The sequence below is a fragment of the Rhamphochromis sp. 'chilingali' genome, assembly GCF_963969265.1.
Source record: "Rhamphochromis sp. 'chilingali' genome assembly, chromosome: 3".
In the NCBI taxonomy this organism is placed as follows: Eukaryota; Metazoa; Chordata; class Actinopteri; order Cichliformes; family Cichlidae; genus Rhamphochromis; species Rhamphochromis sp. 'chilingali'.
Window position 1 is genome coordinate 35,509,272 of NC_137931.1, and position 17,368 is coordinate 35,526,639.

At 45.3% G+C, this 17,368-nt stretch overlaps 1 protein-coding gene across 2 annotated transcripts in view; it reads right to left on the minus strand.

Annotated features, from left to right (window-relative positions):
* Nucleotides 1-17,368, minus strand: part of ssbp4 (single stranded DNA binding protein 4) — a 92,489-nt gene that overhangs the window by 24,056 nt on the left and 51,065 nt on the right. For both annotated transcript variants that reach the window (XM_080878723.1, XM_080878724.1), the window contains exon 5: nt 2,307-2,396. In XM_080878723.1, coding sequence (XP_080734849.1) covers nt 2,307-2,396 — 90 coding nt within the window. The remainder of the gene's footprint in view (nt 1-2,306; nt 2,397-17,368) is intronic.

Sequence of the window (17,368 nt, forward strand, 5' to 3'; positions counted from 1 at the left end):
AAGACTGTGGTCCACTCGACTAACCGTATCTCAGGAGTGACTGAGGACACGAGCACAATTTCAACAATGTGTGCGAAGGGGGGGGTGAAACAGCTTCCCCTTCATTTGAATGAACAAATGCAATGCAGAATTCTCAGCAGCCTGCACTTTCAGCGTGGACCGCAGCCATTAGTTCAATGGGGAATTAATGTCAGCTACCTACAGAAAGCAATGAGCGGGGCTTCGGCTCTGGCTCATGTTGAAGGATGCTGTTGTACCACTAACAGTGTGAGCTTGATTTAGGGAAATCTTTGGGAGCATTTTGTCTCGGTGCACTGTGCAGGCTCTGTGCTCGCACCTTTGTTTTCTTGTTTTCTTCACCTTTTCCTGCTTTGCTCAGCTAATCTGAGCTGAAGAGGGGAGGAGAAAGAGAAGAAGGATGGATGAAAAGAGAAGAAAAGATGAAAGTGAATACAGCATCCATCCCTCCTTGTTCTCCTCCTCTCTGCCCATCCTGTCTGTCTGTCTGTCTGCCCTGCACACAGGGTCTATTTATGGAAAGCAATGTCACTCACGCAACACCATCAGATAGCTCTCTCCCTGGCCTGCTCACTGCTCATACATCATTAACATTCTCTACTACCCCAGCATGTACATGCATGCGCACACACACACACACACACAGAACATGACACGCTGCCAATCAAACAAGAAAAAACAGGCTGTACTCAAACTGTACGTATGGAAACATCAGGTATGCTATAGACAGAGAGTGAGAGGAAATTTGTGCAGCATGCTTACAGCACTGAGCATGTTTAATTATACTCACAAAGGATTAATAAAGTAAAGTATTATTCTTAAAGACGTATTGTAATTTTATTGCATTGCCTGGTCAGCCGAATCCTGTTTGATGTTTAACTCAGGAGAAAGTCTTTAAATGGCTGAGACGCTAGCAAGACTCTTACACATCACAGGGATTTACAAACAAAAATCTCAAAAATAAAACTTTAAAAATAAAATAACAATAAATGCATTAATAAACATCTTTGTTTATTAATTTAAGGAAAATTAATTAAATTTAAAAGAATATATATATATATATATATATATCAACCAATGTGAGCACGAGGCTGGGATCTGGTGACTGAATATTATATATTCAATATTCTGCTGACAGTTATTGATCTTACATGGTTAGCAGGACAACCCTTCTAGCTAGCATTAGCGATTGAAGGAGCTTTGTTATCTTTGGACAGAGAGGACTTTTTCCAAACTCTAACCAATAAAATTCAGCAGCCGGTCGGCAACTCCTTGGCAACCAATGGTCGCTAGGGAAAAACGCTCGGTTACAGACCAGAGGGAAAGGGTTGCTCTCGGCTGCTGCGTTGAAAGCCACCAAAAACAACCTTGTGATTGCTTTGGTGTCTTTGCAGACAGCTCCTTTACGTGACCTACAGACTGCGTGGAAACTGTCAGTAAATGGAGCTGAGTTGGCTGAATGTTGTACTACTTCTTTAAAGGCTCCACTCCACAAGAAGATGTCCAGGGTTTCGCTAAATGACATCAAACTTTTGCAGGGGATGAATGCCCTCTTCCTTCCGTAGGCGTTTCACCTGAATTGCTCATGGTATAATGTGAAAAATCTCATATTTGCTGGTGACTTCTTTCTTACTCAAACTGTCTGCTGTAGAAAAGCTGCTTTAAGCCAATTCAGATTTCCTGTTCTCACCCTCAGCAATTCACAGCATATCTTTGGGGGTACAGTTACTTTAAAACCTCAATTTTGTAAATGTTACGAGTTTAATGTGTGTCACAGTGTCAAATAAGGCTCCTATATGTCCTCATTTGAATATGTGAGAGTGATGGAAACAGAGAAAAGAGTGCGAGTGACCTCGTCAGCCTTTGAGACAGCCCTCAGAGAACAGTGATGACAGGAGGAATTAGTGAAGCAACACAGACCAGAGAAAATAGCCTCCTCTTCACTCTGCTTTTTCCTCCCCTCCCAGCAAACCCAACACCTCCTTCACTTGCAAAGGCATTTCATATTCTGGAAAGCACACGGTAACACAGAAAACTCTACGGGTAGAGTCTAGAGCAGCAGACAGAGCACCAGGAGTTAACATCCCGGGCATATGGACATATGGGATGGACGCAGAGAGACAGAGAAGGGAACACATCTGGACAGGGATTAGGACAGCTAAAGAGGCTAAAAAAAGGAGGAGGAGACAGAGGGATAGGCTTAGCCATGGCTAAGGGAGGGGTGATGGTTGGAGGTGATTGTGGGGGTGGGTGAGGGATGAAGTCAGACGGAAGGTCATTTTTCTTACTTGAAAGAAGCCCGGGGGCATGGGTCCTCCTGGCATGCCATCATTGGGTGGCATGTTGCCCATCACTGGACTGGGAGCAGCGGCCGCGCTCTGAAAGAACAACCACAACAAAACCAAAATAAAAGCCTCTGCATTTCCCTTCAGCGGATTAACACACAGTCACGGGACAATCAACGATCGGCAAGGTGTTAAAACAATCCTGTGTCTGCCGAAATTAATAGAAAGAGATACGCGCTGTTCGGAAATGATTTGCCATCAAACTTTTTTCCTTTTTTTCACCCTGATTGCGCTCTTTCTGGAGCAAATGGAGCAATTACAGATATCTCACGATATCTGACGGAGATATGATTGTCTGGGTGCTGTGATAAACCAATCGATGGACACAAAAACAAAATGCAAATATGGTAATTTAGTGGGAACATTAAGGAAGGAATTCTGTGGGTTTGGAGTAAACTAGTTTCCCCGTTGCGCTATGAATGGACAGCACTTTTTTTCCAATAACTGCTAAAGTAAAAAAAAACAAAAAACAAAAACAGGGCATAAATGTGTCACTTGAATGCATCTATGACTTGTATTGATTTTGGACTGTATTTAATCTTTTCTCTCACAGTAATAATGATGCTAAACATCAGGGAGAAGAGACAGATGTGGCGCTGCCTCAGTCGTGCCGACCATCAGCACATCGTTGGCATGGCCAGGGCAATGCAAGGAGCAATTAAAAAAAGTTGCAATGATTCCTGTGGAAGAAGAACTGAAAAGCTAAGACCGCACAGATACCCCGACATCTAACAAGCAACCCGTCTTAATGTCTTCCAGACACGACCTAGATGCTGTTACTCCAAAGGCTGTGGAGGATGGACGGGTGTACCAAAATAGTCACTGTTGCTTTCTCTTAAAGATGAACACAATCTAACGGCCTTAACTATAACCATGGGTCTTTTGATTAAGCATAACCAATTAAAAGCCTCAATATCTGCTATTGAACATAGATGCAAATCCACATAATTTACAAATGCACATACACAGCGCTCTCCTCCAGCCCTTCCCCCACTGTAACCGGAGCTCCGCTCACTTCCCTCCGTGCCTCGCCTGACCTGCACAGCCCAGACACTAACTAGCACGCCCCGGGGCCACGAGGCAGGGCGCGCACAATCGCGCATGCAAAAACTGCAGCGGCAAAAGGGTGTGAATCTGTGGGGCTCTGAAAACAACCGTGACAGAGCACGGATGTGGCATCGACAGAAGTAAGGCAAGAGCCAAAACTGGAAAGAGAAAGGCATAAAGGAGAGAGGGGAGACATTTAAACAGAAAAGGCTGGCAAACAATAGGAAGCGGGCCAAGAGAGGAAGAGCTGGAGAGCTCTCTCAGAGGGTGAGGAGAGGTCAGACAGTGAAGAAGAGCTTAGTACAGATGCTTCTATATTACTCTCAGGTCTATGTGTGAACTGTCAGTTCTTTCCAGCCTCAACAGTAGACAAGCAAGAAGAGGAAGAGGTCAAGAGGATCTTCCAAACCTTAAAATAAAGAATACAGCACACAGATAAAAAATGGACACTCACCCCTCTTATAATAAGTGCTAAGCATCATTTTTCTTCCTTCCACTGTGACCTGGTGGCCTGGGAAGCATGTGAACTCTCCCAATGTTTCTTTTAACGCATAAATGCCAAATAACTCAGGTCTTAAATGAGACTCAGTCTCACAGACATCTGCGACAGGGGGACAAAGTCTTTGGCCCCAAAGAGTCTGTTTAGCCTTCATGTGACAGGACAGAGAAAAGAAGACAAGAAAGCTGGGAGAAAGACCGGGGTAGATATGCAGTTAGCTTTAGTATTAGCTTTAACCCGGTGAACCACACCGATGTCCCGCAGAAACAATCTCAAAATCATTGGCTACAGTCTGTAAACAGTTAATCAGTTTTTTAAAGTACATCTGTATTTGTAAACAGTGATTAGCAGATGGAACAGGAAGTCTTGTGTAGTTGTCCATTGTCCCCAGAGGCTACCACGATGTCCACACAGGAAGCAACGAGCAGCAACTCGGCAACCAGAGACCAGAGCCATTCAGCAGCGACACAAACAGGTGCAAGTAAGGGGAAAACTATTAAACATAAAAACGTGAAATTCTAACTAGTCTTTTTGACCATCAGAGCAAATCAGGATGTGTTGTTTAGGAAGATGCATAAAAAAATGACAGAGTATTGAGTAGTTAAAATATGGAAAGAAAAAGTCCTGTATATGAGCACACACTATTGGTATGTAGCCGAATTTCATAATATTACTTTTTACCGTGAAGGACATGAGAGCCTCGAAGGTCCCCGACCATCACGTGTGGGCAGGGCTTTAGTCAGCAATCGCTTCCCAGGTTGAAAAGGGTCCGACAGGTCAGGTCAGGTCAGGTAATGGGGTTGGCCTAAGCAACAGATTGGGTCCCATAGAAGCATGATTGTGGCAGATGATTTGTGTTGTTTCAGATCTCGAGCCTGTGTGTGTTTGCGTATGAGAGGGTTTGAATGGATCCATTATTAGGTCTGATTATGCTAATAATCACTGCAGGATTAAAACAAAAAAAAAAAAGTGTTTTCTGAATCAAGATGGAGTGTGTGAACTGCGAAAAGAAGTCGCTGCTTGTTACTTGGTTTTGGTGAGGGACTCCTTTGTGCATAATTTGGGCTTCTGTACTTCTAGGAGCCATATTGATGGAGCAACTGAAAAATAAAAATAAGGGCGCGAGACTGTAAAGTGTGCAGTGGTGCGCTTTTTTCTCCTGTTGAACAATGGGCAGCAAAAACAATGGGCTGAATACTGTACATATTGACATACATGCGTCCACACCAACACAAACACACGTGCGCACGGTTAACCAACTGCGGTTTGTCTCAGCGCTTTAACGGCCGTGCGGAGGGAGAGAGGGAGAAAATAGGAAGATGAAATAAGAATGAGAAAAAGGAAAAGAGAAGATAGCTCAATAGACAGCAGGACATCTTAGAGGGAGGAGGAAGAGTGAATGGAAGTGGTGCTGGCATGTAAGTACGTGTGACGAGTGTGTGTGTGTGTGTGTGTGTGTGTGTGTGTGTGTGTGTGTGTGTGTGTGTGTGTGTGTGTGTGTGGCGAGTGAGTGTGTGCGTACGCGCGAGCCTGCCTGCCTCAGCCAGCCAACGAGGCTCCACAGTACTCAGGTGAAGCAGCAGCAAAAGGCCCCTTCTCCTAGTTGCCATGACAACCCCGACCTCAGCTCCTGCTCTCCAGTGCCCATTAAAACCCTCAGGCCGTCAATCATCAGCATGGCCAGGGAGCAGAGAGAGGGAGAGAGGGAGAAAGCGATAGGTGGAGGGAGAGAAAAGCAAAAAGAAAGAGAGAGAAGAGAAAGAGGAGGAAAAGATAGAAAAAGAAACAGACGTGGAGTTTAAAGCAGCCTGTGGCTTTTGATAGCTGCTGCCCTTTTTGCCACAGCTATCTCTCTCCTTTTCTTCCCTCCGCACAAACAAACCCGATACACAAAACCTCCACAGTGCTAACTCCTCACCACCGTCGCTCTCCTTCAGCTCTCTCTCCATCCCCACCGAGCCAGCCAATAATCAGCGCCGCATTTCTACGACACGTATTAGGCCCATTGTAGGCTGAAAAAAATTACAAAGCCGCGAGAGGGTAATATTCAGAGAGAATACAGTCATGAAAAAGCTCAGCTGTTCTCTGAGATTAAAGTGGAGCATCTAGGCGAAACAAAGACTCGCAAAGTTACAAGACAAAATATTTTCGGAGATTATAAAACGATAACTTCATCACAAATACCCGCCGATGTCATAAGCAGAAGAGCGATGCTGATGTAAGCGGCGATGCTGTTGCATTAGTCCATTGTGTTGAAGCTGCTGATCCACAAAAGCCATCACCTCGTCCAAATCAGCACACGCTTCTTCATGAATAGGCCAAATTCACTGCAATCGTTCTTCCAAGCTACAATCAAAAAATTTGACTGCGAATTTGGTCATTATTTCAAAAAATGAGCCAAGAATCTAGCTCTTCCACTGAAACAGCGACTCTCAGCAGAAACGTTTACGACCAGTGACGCCTGCAATATGCCACTTTTATAACATTACTTCGTGATCCCGTCTTTCCCAAACACAAGGTTTTCTCTTGGTTCACTTGTAACTAATGAACTTACACGATTGATATGCGACATCTTCATTTCTTAACCCTGCATCCATCCATGCCGCCTCCATGTTTTGCAAATGAGCTAAATGAGTTAAGGATATTCTCTCGTCTCTGCTGATGCGTGACGAGATTCACAGCATCTGAAGTCTTTTTGTGTCTGTGAGGTGCATCTGTTTAACGCTGTAGTTTCACTTGTTGGAAAGACTCTTTCCAAAAGTTAGACGAATAGATTGATATCACTGTCATATCTTTTCTGGTAAATAAGCTAAAGCCAGAAGCCAGTAAGTTCAGCAAACACGGGAGAACAGCACACGAGGCTCAGCTGGAAGAGGAGCATAAATCTTTCCGTGTAACTCTTCAAGCAAGAAAACAAAGGAGCGCATTTCTCAAACTGTAATCCATTCTATAATAACACAGACCGCACTGTGCTTGAGACAAAGGCTAAATAACGAAAATAAACTTCATATTTCAGTTTGTTCTCTTAGCGTTTATAATTGAGACGACTTGAATCTCTCCAACGAGTGATAAGATGATCAGCAGCTGCCATTTTGAGGTGTCCCATGATGTGACATAACCACGGCAATCTTTACCATCGCCGGCTTGCACGAGATGCGAGAGAGGCATTATCGGAGGACGTGCATTTGACAATTTCCTCTAACAGAAGGGGGTCTGCCCTCCTTTGGCCCCTTGTTGTGATCCTCTTTAGTGCCACGGTGGAGGCTGGCTAACCGGCTAGGTCCACAGACAGTGAGTGAGCGGCTCTATCTGCCCAGTGATCAGACCTCAGCTTCCAGGGGGTAATGGATCTGCCGTTATCTGGGTCCAGACAAGCAGGCCAACACACTGCTACCTGCTGGTCACAACAACACTGATACTGACCTGTTAGTATCTGTGTGAGTGTGTCTGAATATCTGTGTGGAAGCCTGTGTTTATTTCCGTTTCCAAGGGTTTAGCCTGACCTGACTGTACTCACACAGAAACACATGAAACCGCCCAAACCGAGATCCTCTGACCACAAAGTTCACGCATGCAGCCACACACAGAGTAACAGAGTCCAGTCCAAGCTCGTGTTTCCCAAAACAGGGCATCGCTTTATTTTTCATTCTTTGTCTGCTGAACAAAAAAGCATAAACTGCTGAAGAGCAGGTGAGATGAAGTTGTTAATGTAAACAACGAAGACAGAGCGAAGCCTTGTGATTCGGTTATGGCTGACGTTCACGTAAAGTTACACAGAGATGTGTTTGCACACGCGTGTCTCACGCCAGACTGAGCGCTCTGTTATGTGTCTATGTATTTAGTTCCTGTTGGTTTCATGTGGCCCGTGTGCAAACCAAACCAGGAATTACTTTTCACAACCCTGCTGACTGTCACTGCGATCGCCGTCTCCTCCCATCTCTCCCATTTGTCCTTCTGTCACGGCCCTCCTTCTCCTCCCCTTAGCTTCAAGTGCTCCAATAACTGTCAGTGAAGTCAACTCTATAAAGATTAGCAGCGAGGCAGCTCGGTGTGAGCGGTGCTGCCGGCGGACAGACGGCTCCGATGGAAGACAGAGAACTGCCGGGTCGCTCTGCCAGGAACCCTGCTCCAAACCCTGCCACATGGAAATCCCCTCAATGGCTGGGTCTGCTCTGTGTGCACGCACACACACACACACACACACACACACACACACACACACACACACACACACACACACACACACACACCAGGTATGCAGAAAAATCTGCATGGTAAGTATGCACAGGGGTGTTCTTGCACACAAACACACACATATGCTGTTGCCTTCCCATAGCTCTGGCAGCTGTTATGTCAATCAGGTGAATTAATTACCGGTAAACAAATCTGCTTGGGATCCCCCCGCAGTACACACACACACACAAACAAACACACACACACATCCCTCCTCCTCCTCGCACTGTTCCTGTCTCTGAACCATCTCCTCCCAATATTAGGGCCCCAGACGCCCGGAGCAGCCTCCCAGCTACCCAGTTATTGCTCTGAGCTGGAAGCCCAGAGGGAAAGCTCTGTGAGAGGGGACGCCGCCCGGATCTCCCCACGCAGCCCCGGAGCACACACCTAAACTCCCACTACACCTCTCAGGATAACCAATCAACCCATGGCAATCCACACACTACCTGTCAGGGAAGAAAACAAATTACTGTGGACACACACACGCAGACACAGTGAGATGAAACAAACAAATGCAGAAACACAAACTATTCTCCTCGTCAACTGCTGCCTCTTGTAAACATCATATTGATGCGGTGGCTCTCTGTGGATGGCAGCTGACAGAGTGAAGAGGAGGGAACACCACGTGACCGACAAACAGCCTGAAATAAGGAAAGCCAAGCAAACAAAAACAGAAATTTTGTTTGATGTTTATACGTAAATCGGGAGGAATTAGCATTTTCTGGATCAATGTATTACTAAAGTTTTACTTTAGCTTTGGTCCTTGACAGTCTTAATAATAAAAACAAAGAGAACAAGGCGCCATCACCAAAAACACAAGAAGTCGGACAATCGGGGAGGATTTAAGAGGATTTAGTCTCATCTGCATTAAGGAACAAAGGCGCACAGCAACAGCCTGGTTCAACTTTCGCCAGATGACCTTTACTGTGTGGATACACGTTTTTTGTGGACGATCACTTTTATGGCTTTATGTCCAAAATAAGTGGTTCTGTTGAGGATCCGGTTAACCTAATATTTGTCTCCAGTCTGACCATCTGACCAATCAAATCAGGTTGACTGACGTCACCGCTGTCAGTGTGAAGGAAGAGGATTTTGCCGACCTCAAAAGGAGGAGGAAGAAGAAGCTGCCATCTTGTATCTTATTTTAAAAAAAAGAAGGAAAAGTAAATGTATCTCTTTGATATATCACAATGTTAATATTTTTTAAAGGGGTAACGTAACAACCAACCGTGACCAAATGTATCTTTTTCTCTCTTTGTGATTAAGACTGTAGTTAGTACAAAACAAGCGATCTAAAAATGCTGCACTGGGCTCGCAGAAATCTCATGAAAACAACAATAAAAGTAATATAATAAACAAAACATGTTGAAAATGACTCGCAGCATACTTTATGAAGTCTTTAACTCAACGCTAAAGCTAAACTCTGAGTGAAATGTGACACAAACACGGGTAAACTAAGTAAAACACATATTTACGGAGACTAATTTAGTTCCTGGCCTCCTGACATACACTTGTGTACCTTCACACGCCTTTACCGGCGCTCGGCAGTTAATGACCAAAGCTTGGCGATGGCCCGCTGCTCTCTTGGTGACCCTTTCTGACACTGGTCCCCCCTGCTGGCACTTCTCTTTAATTACACACACAAACATGTGTGCAGACACACAAACACACACTGATATTCAGCTCCTGCCTCCCACTCCGCCCGTGGCCTTTCACTCCCTCATTAGACAGTTGGTGTTGGGTGGAAAGCCACGACAGAACCAGAGGACAGGGTGCCGCGATGACGCTTGTCGGCGAGTACGCGCATACACACTTTAAGCAAAGGATGAGGAGTTACACGTGCACAAAGCTAAATGCCTAATTGAAGATTATTAATGCTGCTAATTAGGGAATAATAGAACGCTCGGAGCTCAGAAACAAAACCTAATAGACAGAGAAAGAAAGGTGTGTGAGTATTTGTCAGAGATAGGAGAAAAGGTTTTATCATGCATCCTTCCACCCTCTGAAGTATGTCTGGATATTTCCTGAGGTGAGATGCTCAGGTGTGCAGGTCAGACAGGGCTGCAGATCATCCCCGGAAAGAGCCAGACCCGAAGATATGTGTCGCATTTATGGCTCTCTCTCAGTGTTTGCAAAAAATGTAAATAAATGTTTGTAATTTATTTACATTTTACAGCTCAGTTCCACATCTACAGCGTGTCAGGCGCCGCGCGTCCTTGTCTTTCATCAGCTGACCTTTAACACCAAGATTCAACAGTTACACGGCGAGCAATCCCTCATAAAGGAGGCGCAGACATCTCATCCTCTCTACACCAAGAATGCAATGCAGCCAAAAGCCATGTTGCTTTTTTGCCAAGCAGGCGAGGTGCTCCCTATTTTCAGCTACAAAACCTCAACCTCTGCCATGGCTTTCATTATCACTTTTTCCTCTGCCATCTCCAAGCAAAAAAACAAAAAACAAAAACCAGAACACCACAGCAGAAAATCAACAGGTTCACAGCCGCTGTCTGGGCTGTGCAGAATGTAATTCTGGGAAATGCTGAGATGAAGCTGGTAACACAAAAAATTACAGAATATAAATTATAAAGGAAGGAATGACCCAAACTTCTGTTGGGCAGATGAATAAAAGCATCAGTGGATTTTACCTTCATGCACTAAAACACAGGCTAAATGTGCACACGCATGCAGACACATGTAGGGTATTCATATCTTGTGGGGACATCTAATTGACATTATGCTTTCCATAGCCCCTAACCCTGAAAAATTAAATACCTAACCATAACCAATTGTAACCCTGACACTAAAGCCACATTTTGAGTCTCAAAAAATGCCTTCAAACATGTGGCATAAGGCCTGATCTTTAAAAATAAAAAAAGATGAAATGAAACTAGACTGGGCACAGAAGAAGACAATACGTGAGATTATTGTTCTCGCTGATGTTAGCGCCTAAGGAAGCAGAAGCATCCTACTCAGAAACACTGGAAAAAGCTGCTGGACCACAGTGCCACCGTTTGTCCCAGTCCACCAAAACAATCATATTTTAATAGGACAGACTCCGTGTTCGGCTGTATGGGAATCAAATCTGCAGGGATTTTTTTTTTTTTAAGTGCAAAAGAGGCGATAAAATCTACTGGAACGAGGCGACAACCGGCAATCCCTTACTTGAAAATTGAAAATAAAATATCAGATGCTTTTATTAAAGAATTACTTACCTGTAAAAAGTAAAAAAAAAAAAAAAAAAAAAAAAGAAGACATGTGGGACACGTGTTGTTTAAAGGTTTAAAGATCCCGTCCATTCATTTTGGTGAATTTTATCAAACCCACAGACTCGCTTTCACAATTGCCACTGTTGGAATCTGTTGCAGCTCCAACTTTGCCAGGATTTAATAATATAACATAACACTTTATCAGCCAGACCTCCTACGGGACTATTAAAAATGAAAAGAGTCTCTGGCAACCTTGTTAGCAATATCTACCTCCTCCTTATTCTTTGGCATTCTTTCATATTCTCATGCTCACTTCTTCCTTTCTCTCTCGCTCTGCTTTTTTCCTCATGTTGTGCTCACACAACTGGATTTTATTTCTGCAGAGCCGAGAAGGTGCAAGATGAAAAGGAGAAGGAAGTGGTGGTACCGTATACCGTCAACATAAAAAATATATGGAGAGAGGGAGAGCAGCCAAGGAGTTCCAGTTGGGCTGTACACATTCCAGAGCGCCTAAAGCAATGTGGCGAACCTCAGAGCTGAAGTCAGACGTCTGCACATCGCAGTAGTTAAACAATTACCATTGCTATAATGCGTAATGTGCTGCTGATAGAGAAAATTCGATGAATTACACCAAAGTTTTTACTGTCTTCTACTGTAACAGCCTGCAGATTTGTCTCACAGCCCAAATGCGATCCCGTCTGCTGAGCTGAGGTTGTGTCTGACGATTATGTTTAGCAACCAAAAGAAACACACCACACATTTAAAAAGATCTCACACCAGCCTAATCCACTCACCCCGTTTCTATTTTAATGTGTGTGTGTGTGTGTGTGTGTGTGTGTGTGTGTGTGTGTGTGTGTGTGTGTGTGTGTGTGTGTGTGTGTGTGTGTGTGCGCGCGTGCGTAGGCCCTGGCAGGAAGACACGCTCGCGAAGGAGCAGTCCTCCTGAGTGCCAGACGCTGGGATGGGGGGTTGGGTATGCGAGACACACACAGTCAGAAACACACACACACACACACACACACACACACACACACACACACACACACAGGATTTTGGTGCCCACAAGTATAGTAAACTTCCACTTCTTGGTCCCCACAAAGATATGAATATACGCTCACAGAAACACACACACACACAGTGAGAAACATACACACGGCACGCGCTACCAATTTCCATTTTGTATCCCAGAGGCACCACCACATAGGGAGCATCCACCTCATAAGTCACAACTAATGATTCAAGTATTTTGATAAATTTAGAAATTCACAAGAAGCCTGATAAGAAATTGGAGGCATGTCATCTCTTCCCTCACACTAAGGATGGATTTTAAGAATGACTTAAACCAAACACACAGACGGGTTAAGCGGTCGGGAAAGCCATCACTGACACATGTTTTTATTTTCTTGTTTTCAGATCTTTAAGATCTGATCATTCGCTGTATTCCCTTCACACGTTATTCATGCAGTGGTAAATCTGCTGATCCCAGAATCTCGACACAGTTACATTCATCCTCTCTCCTCTTTTAAAAGAGCCTATATTCAACTTTAGCCTGATCAGCTGACTTGGTCCAGGTGCGGGGAGTTAATCAGGTTAGCGTCTTGTAACCCAGTGGCCTTGTGGACCCAGAAGCTGAACACCACCTAACCTTGTCTCCAGCCAGACAGGAGGAGGAGGAGGAGGAGGAGGTGAGGGGAGAGAGCAAAGCACATTCCCAAGACAATGGACAGTCTGTGGAACTCCTGAAACTCTTGAGGACCCCGAGGCATGTGGAGGAGAGGCAGAGAGGGAAAATGAAGGAAGAAAGGCAGAAAGAAAAGAAGGAAAGTTGTTAGAGAAAAGAATAAACAGGTAGAAAAATAAGAGCGAAGGTAAAAGAGAAGAACTGCTGCCACAGGGAAGCGATAAGGAGAAAATTGGATGGGGTGGTGGGTGTTTCAGTAACAGGAGAAAAAGAGCTTGACAGCTGCTTTAGCTGACCCATGAGCAGTTTCAGTTCAGTACATGTGTTTCAACTGTAAACTTGTGCTTGTTCATCACGTAGCATCACACAAACCAGCAGCTCCACTGGAAAAAAAAAATCCCTGATGAAAAATCCAGAATTTTACCTGGAAACGGTTAAGCCCCAAGATCCCGACGCATGTCACTTCATAATCGAATTGCTACTCTTAAACACACCATGTTTGCCGTTTCAGACAGTAACTTGGTTACTTCTGGCTGTGTCCCTTTCAGGAGAGGTCGTCTAAAGCATTAGAGAATCTCTTTAGCTGTTATTAGGACTACAAGAAATGGAGATTTGCTGACAGCAACGATATTTCCTGTTTGCGAAAAGCCAGTCAAACTGACTGCAAAGTCATGTGCAAAAATCCAAAACTAACACTATAACTGCTTTTGCAAATTAACGATATTGCAACAATTGTATCCAGAAACTGTCGCCTGTCGTGTGCAGACGTTTCAGATGCGAAATGCTTTGCGAGGTATCAGCTTGGAGTCTCACCTGGGTAGAAGACACTGGAGGAAGGACACGAGACGAGATCCTCCAAACACTTATGTGCTCGAACGGACAGACTTTATACTCGGGAGCTGTCGTTGTAAAGACTGTTTAGACTCCAGTCTGACTGCTTTGACCTTTTTTTTCTTAAGTGTAGCTCTACTGGGTAACGTTCGGGGCATCAGTGTGCTATGATGAGCTTATCAGCACTCGTATATCTGGTTATGTTTGCACCACGCTTGTAAACCATAGGGTTAAATTAGAGCTGTACATTAAGGTGTTATTCTGTTACCCACTGATGCTGATGTGCACCAACAGCACCACCTGTGAGCTGCTGTGGATTTGGTTGATTTGGTGATTGTAAAAACAACATAAATGATGTCAAAGAAAGATTCAGTGGTCTACGCATCGGAAACAAAGCCGGCACAAACCTGCACTGCTGCGTCGGTGAATGAAGAATTAAATCAGTAAGGACTGACCAAGCAACACTATACGTCCAGTACTCGCTGGTGCTGTCAGCTGATGAAATCGGGCACAACTTGCTTTAGTTTAAAGCCAGCTTTACCCTTATCTGAACCCCTCTCTGACCAAGGAATGCACACAGAGCAAGAGCATAAGCACATTCACGATGGATGCTGCTAACAAACCTGCCCGTTTCTTTCCTGCCTGCCATCACACCTTCAAATGCCCGGCTCCCTGCCTGTCCCTCAGAGATATACTGGAAGATAAACAGCCTTGGTAGGACCTCCTGACCTCTGGACCACCAGTCGACAGGTTCCCAAGAGTTCAGCGGGGTCTGACATACAATGAGGACTGACATTAATGTCCTCTATTTGCATTCTTGCTTCCAGGAACTATTTCGGTAGCCAGGCAGCGTGGCTCAGAGACAGCGGTGTCAGGGAGGTGCTCATTCGGGGATGATTTAAGCCTCCGTTTCAGTGACACCAGCCTTTCATCCTCCACAAGAGACAAGCCAGAGAGCGCAGAGCTGCTGGTTCCCATCCAGCTATTCAGAGGTCAAAGAGCCAGCACATCCCGGGTCGGCCTTGCAGTGTCATTAGGATGGAGGCCGACAAATATTTACTGCGAAGGAGTCACGGAGAGGACCGGATGAAGAAGAAGAAGAGGAGGTAAAGATTTCCAGAGAGCGCCACACTTTCTCTTGACACAAGCACACATGTAGGCAGGCGAACTCTCACCAGCATCACCATCAATAAATAAACAGAGGCTGACAGAAATATCCCCAGCATAGTCTCAGCACAGCACAGAGAGAGGACAACAGGCACGCACACACACACACACACGCACGCGCACACACACACACACACACAGAGACGAGAACAAGAAGGGGGAAACAGAGCGAATAAAAGGGAAGCAAAGAGAGGAGAAGAAAATTGAGAGATTTAAAGAACGAGAAAGAAGTTCTTTGTGTTTGCTTCAGGTCTCCAGTCAGTACAAAGGATTAATGGCCGAGGTGAAACATGCTTACTGTTTCATTCCTGTTTGCAGGAAGGGTGGGGGTGGTGGGGATTTTTTTCCTTTTACTCCCTAAACACCCAGCATCCCTCTCTGCCCCCCCGCCCCATCTAACTCAGACTATTTCTTCCCCACCCTTCACCTTCACCTCTACATCCCAGACAGAGAGACTACACCAGTCTGTGTAGCCCATACTACAACACACGTGCGCACGCACACACACACACACACACACACACACACACACACACACACACACACACACACACACACACACACACACACACACACACGCCACCCCCCATCTGAGCCCCTCCGTCACTCCGCCTCAACTTCTGGTTCTGATTTAGCAACAACCTCCTCTACTTCTCTTCAGTACAGCTTAATGTGTGTGAGCGTGCCTGTGCGTGTGTGTGTGAGTGTGAGAGAGAGAGTAAATTCTGTCTCCTGCGATGGATACACCAACACATGTGCAAACACAGCCTGAGACATTTATGCCCCCTTGTGTGTATGGTTTTAAAATCACACACGCACACGCACACACATGCACACCATGCAGCAGCCGAGATCATATGCATGGAGACACATGCTCCCCCTCTTCAATGATTAGTCTAAATATGCCAGTGATCACAGAACGACAGGAAGACCCAGTACACAGAGAGCCACACACACACACACACACACACACACACACACACACACACACACACACACACACACACACACACACACACACACTTTTTCCGTTGCCGTTTCCCCTCCGAGCAGTGCCAGCAGGCTGCCAAGCTGCACATAAACACGGTGCATTGCATTCACCACCTTTCTGCAGGTAAAGCACACATCAGCAGCTCTCTCTCAGGCGGAACCTTCGGCTTTGTAGCGTTAATGCTTTTACCATCAAACTGCAGAAACATCAGCGACAATGACTGCACAAATTACAAGAATATTTCATATTCTAAGTGCTTGGAAAGGGGGAAAAAATGTGTTTTCACGTTGAGGTTAGCTTGTTAGCATTGCCTACATAATTCTGCAGCCTCTCAGACGTAACATCTGTGACGTGTTTGGCTGTGTCCATCTCACTGAAAGGTCAGAAAACTTCCTTCTCCTTCCTGTTTTCTGTCCACCTCTCGCCTCTTCTCTCTGGTAATCTCTAAAGTTTGCTCTGTCACTGCTGACTGGCCATCCACAGAGATGCAGTCTGCAGTTCATCTTCTAAATATAGCCAAACATTTTCAGTATATCCTGGAAGAGCTCCCACCACAAGGACCATTTATAATATTTGGATTTTCAACCCACATGCGAACATGTTCATCAGTCAATCAGCGTCCTTCATCATTTCTCGAAATAAAAAACACCAAAAAACAAAGTTAATGATTAAACAGTTGTGTGCATATGGCAAACAAACTGTTGAGCAATAAATGGAAACGATGTTTGGTACAGTGGTGACATCAGACAGCCAGTCAGAGCAGAGTATGTAAATTATGTGGCTGACACAACATACCCACAGAGCTACAAGCTTCACGAGAGGCGAGAAGCAACCAGCTCCTGCGTATCTGCGTCTCCAGTTTTCATGTGTAAACACGTTTTTTACGTTCAATAAAAGCAAATCTAGAGAAAAAAAAGCATTTTTTGCTCCCTGTAGTCTCACAGTAAAACATTAAGAAACTCCACGAAGCCTTGAGGGTCTGCAAGGGTCTCACACACACACACACACACACACACACACACACCCTCCTGCGCCTCCTCCCCTCTCCCCTCTCCCCGCCCTCTGCTCCCCTTTCTCCCTCTTTGCAAACCAGCACATGAACCTGAACAGGGGCACGCACGGCCCCACGAGGAGTAATGGGGTCATTCGCCTTCCTTATCTCCTCACCCCCATAATACCCCTCCCGCCTTCTCCTTCTACCCCTCGCTTAACTTACTCCTGCTTCTCTTTCTCGCGCTCTCTCCTTCCTCCTCCCCCCTCCCCCCAACAGCCCTCAGCCAATGGCGTCTGGGTGTCAGGCAGCTCGGAGAAGCTGTTGTCATGGTGACGGGGCTCCTGTCTGTGCTCTGT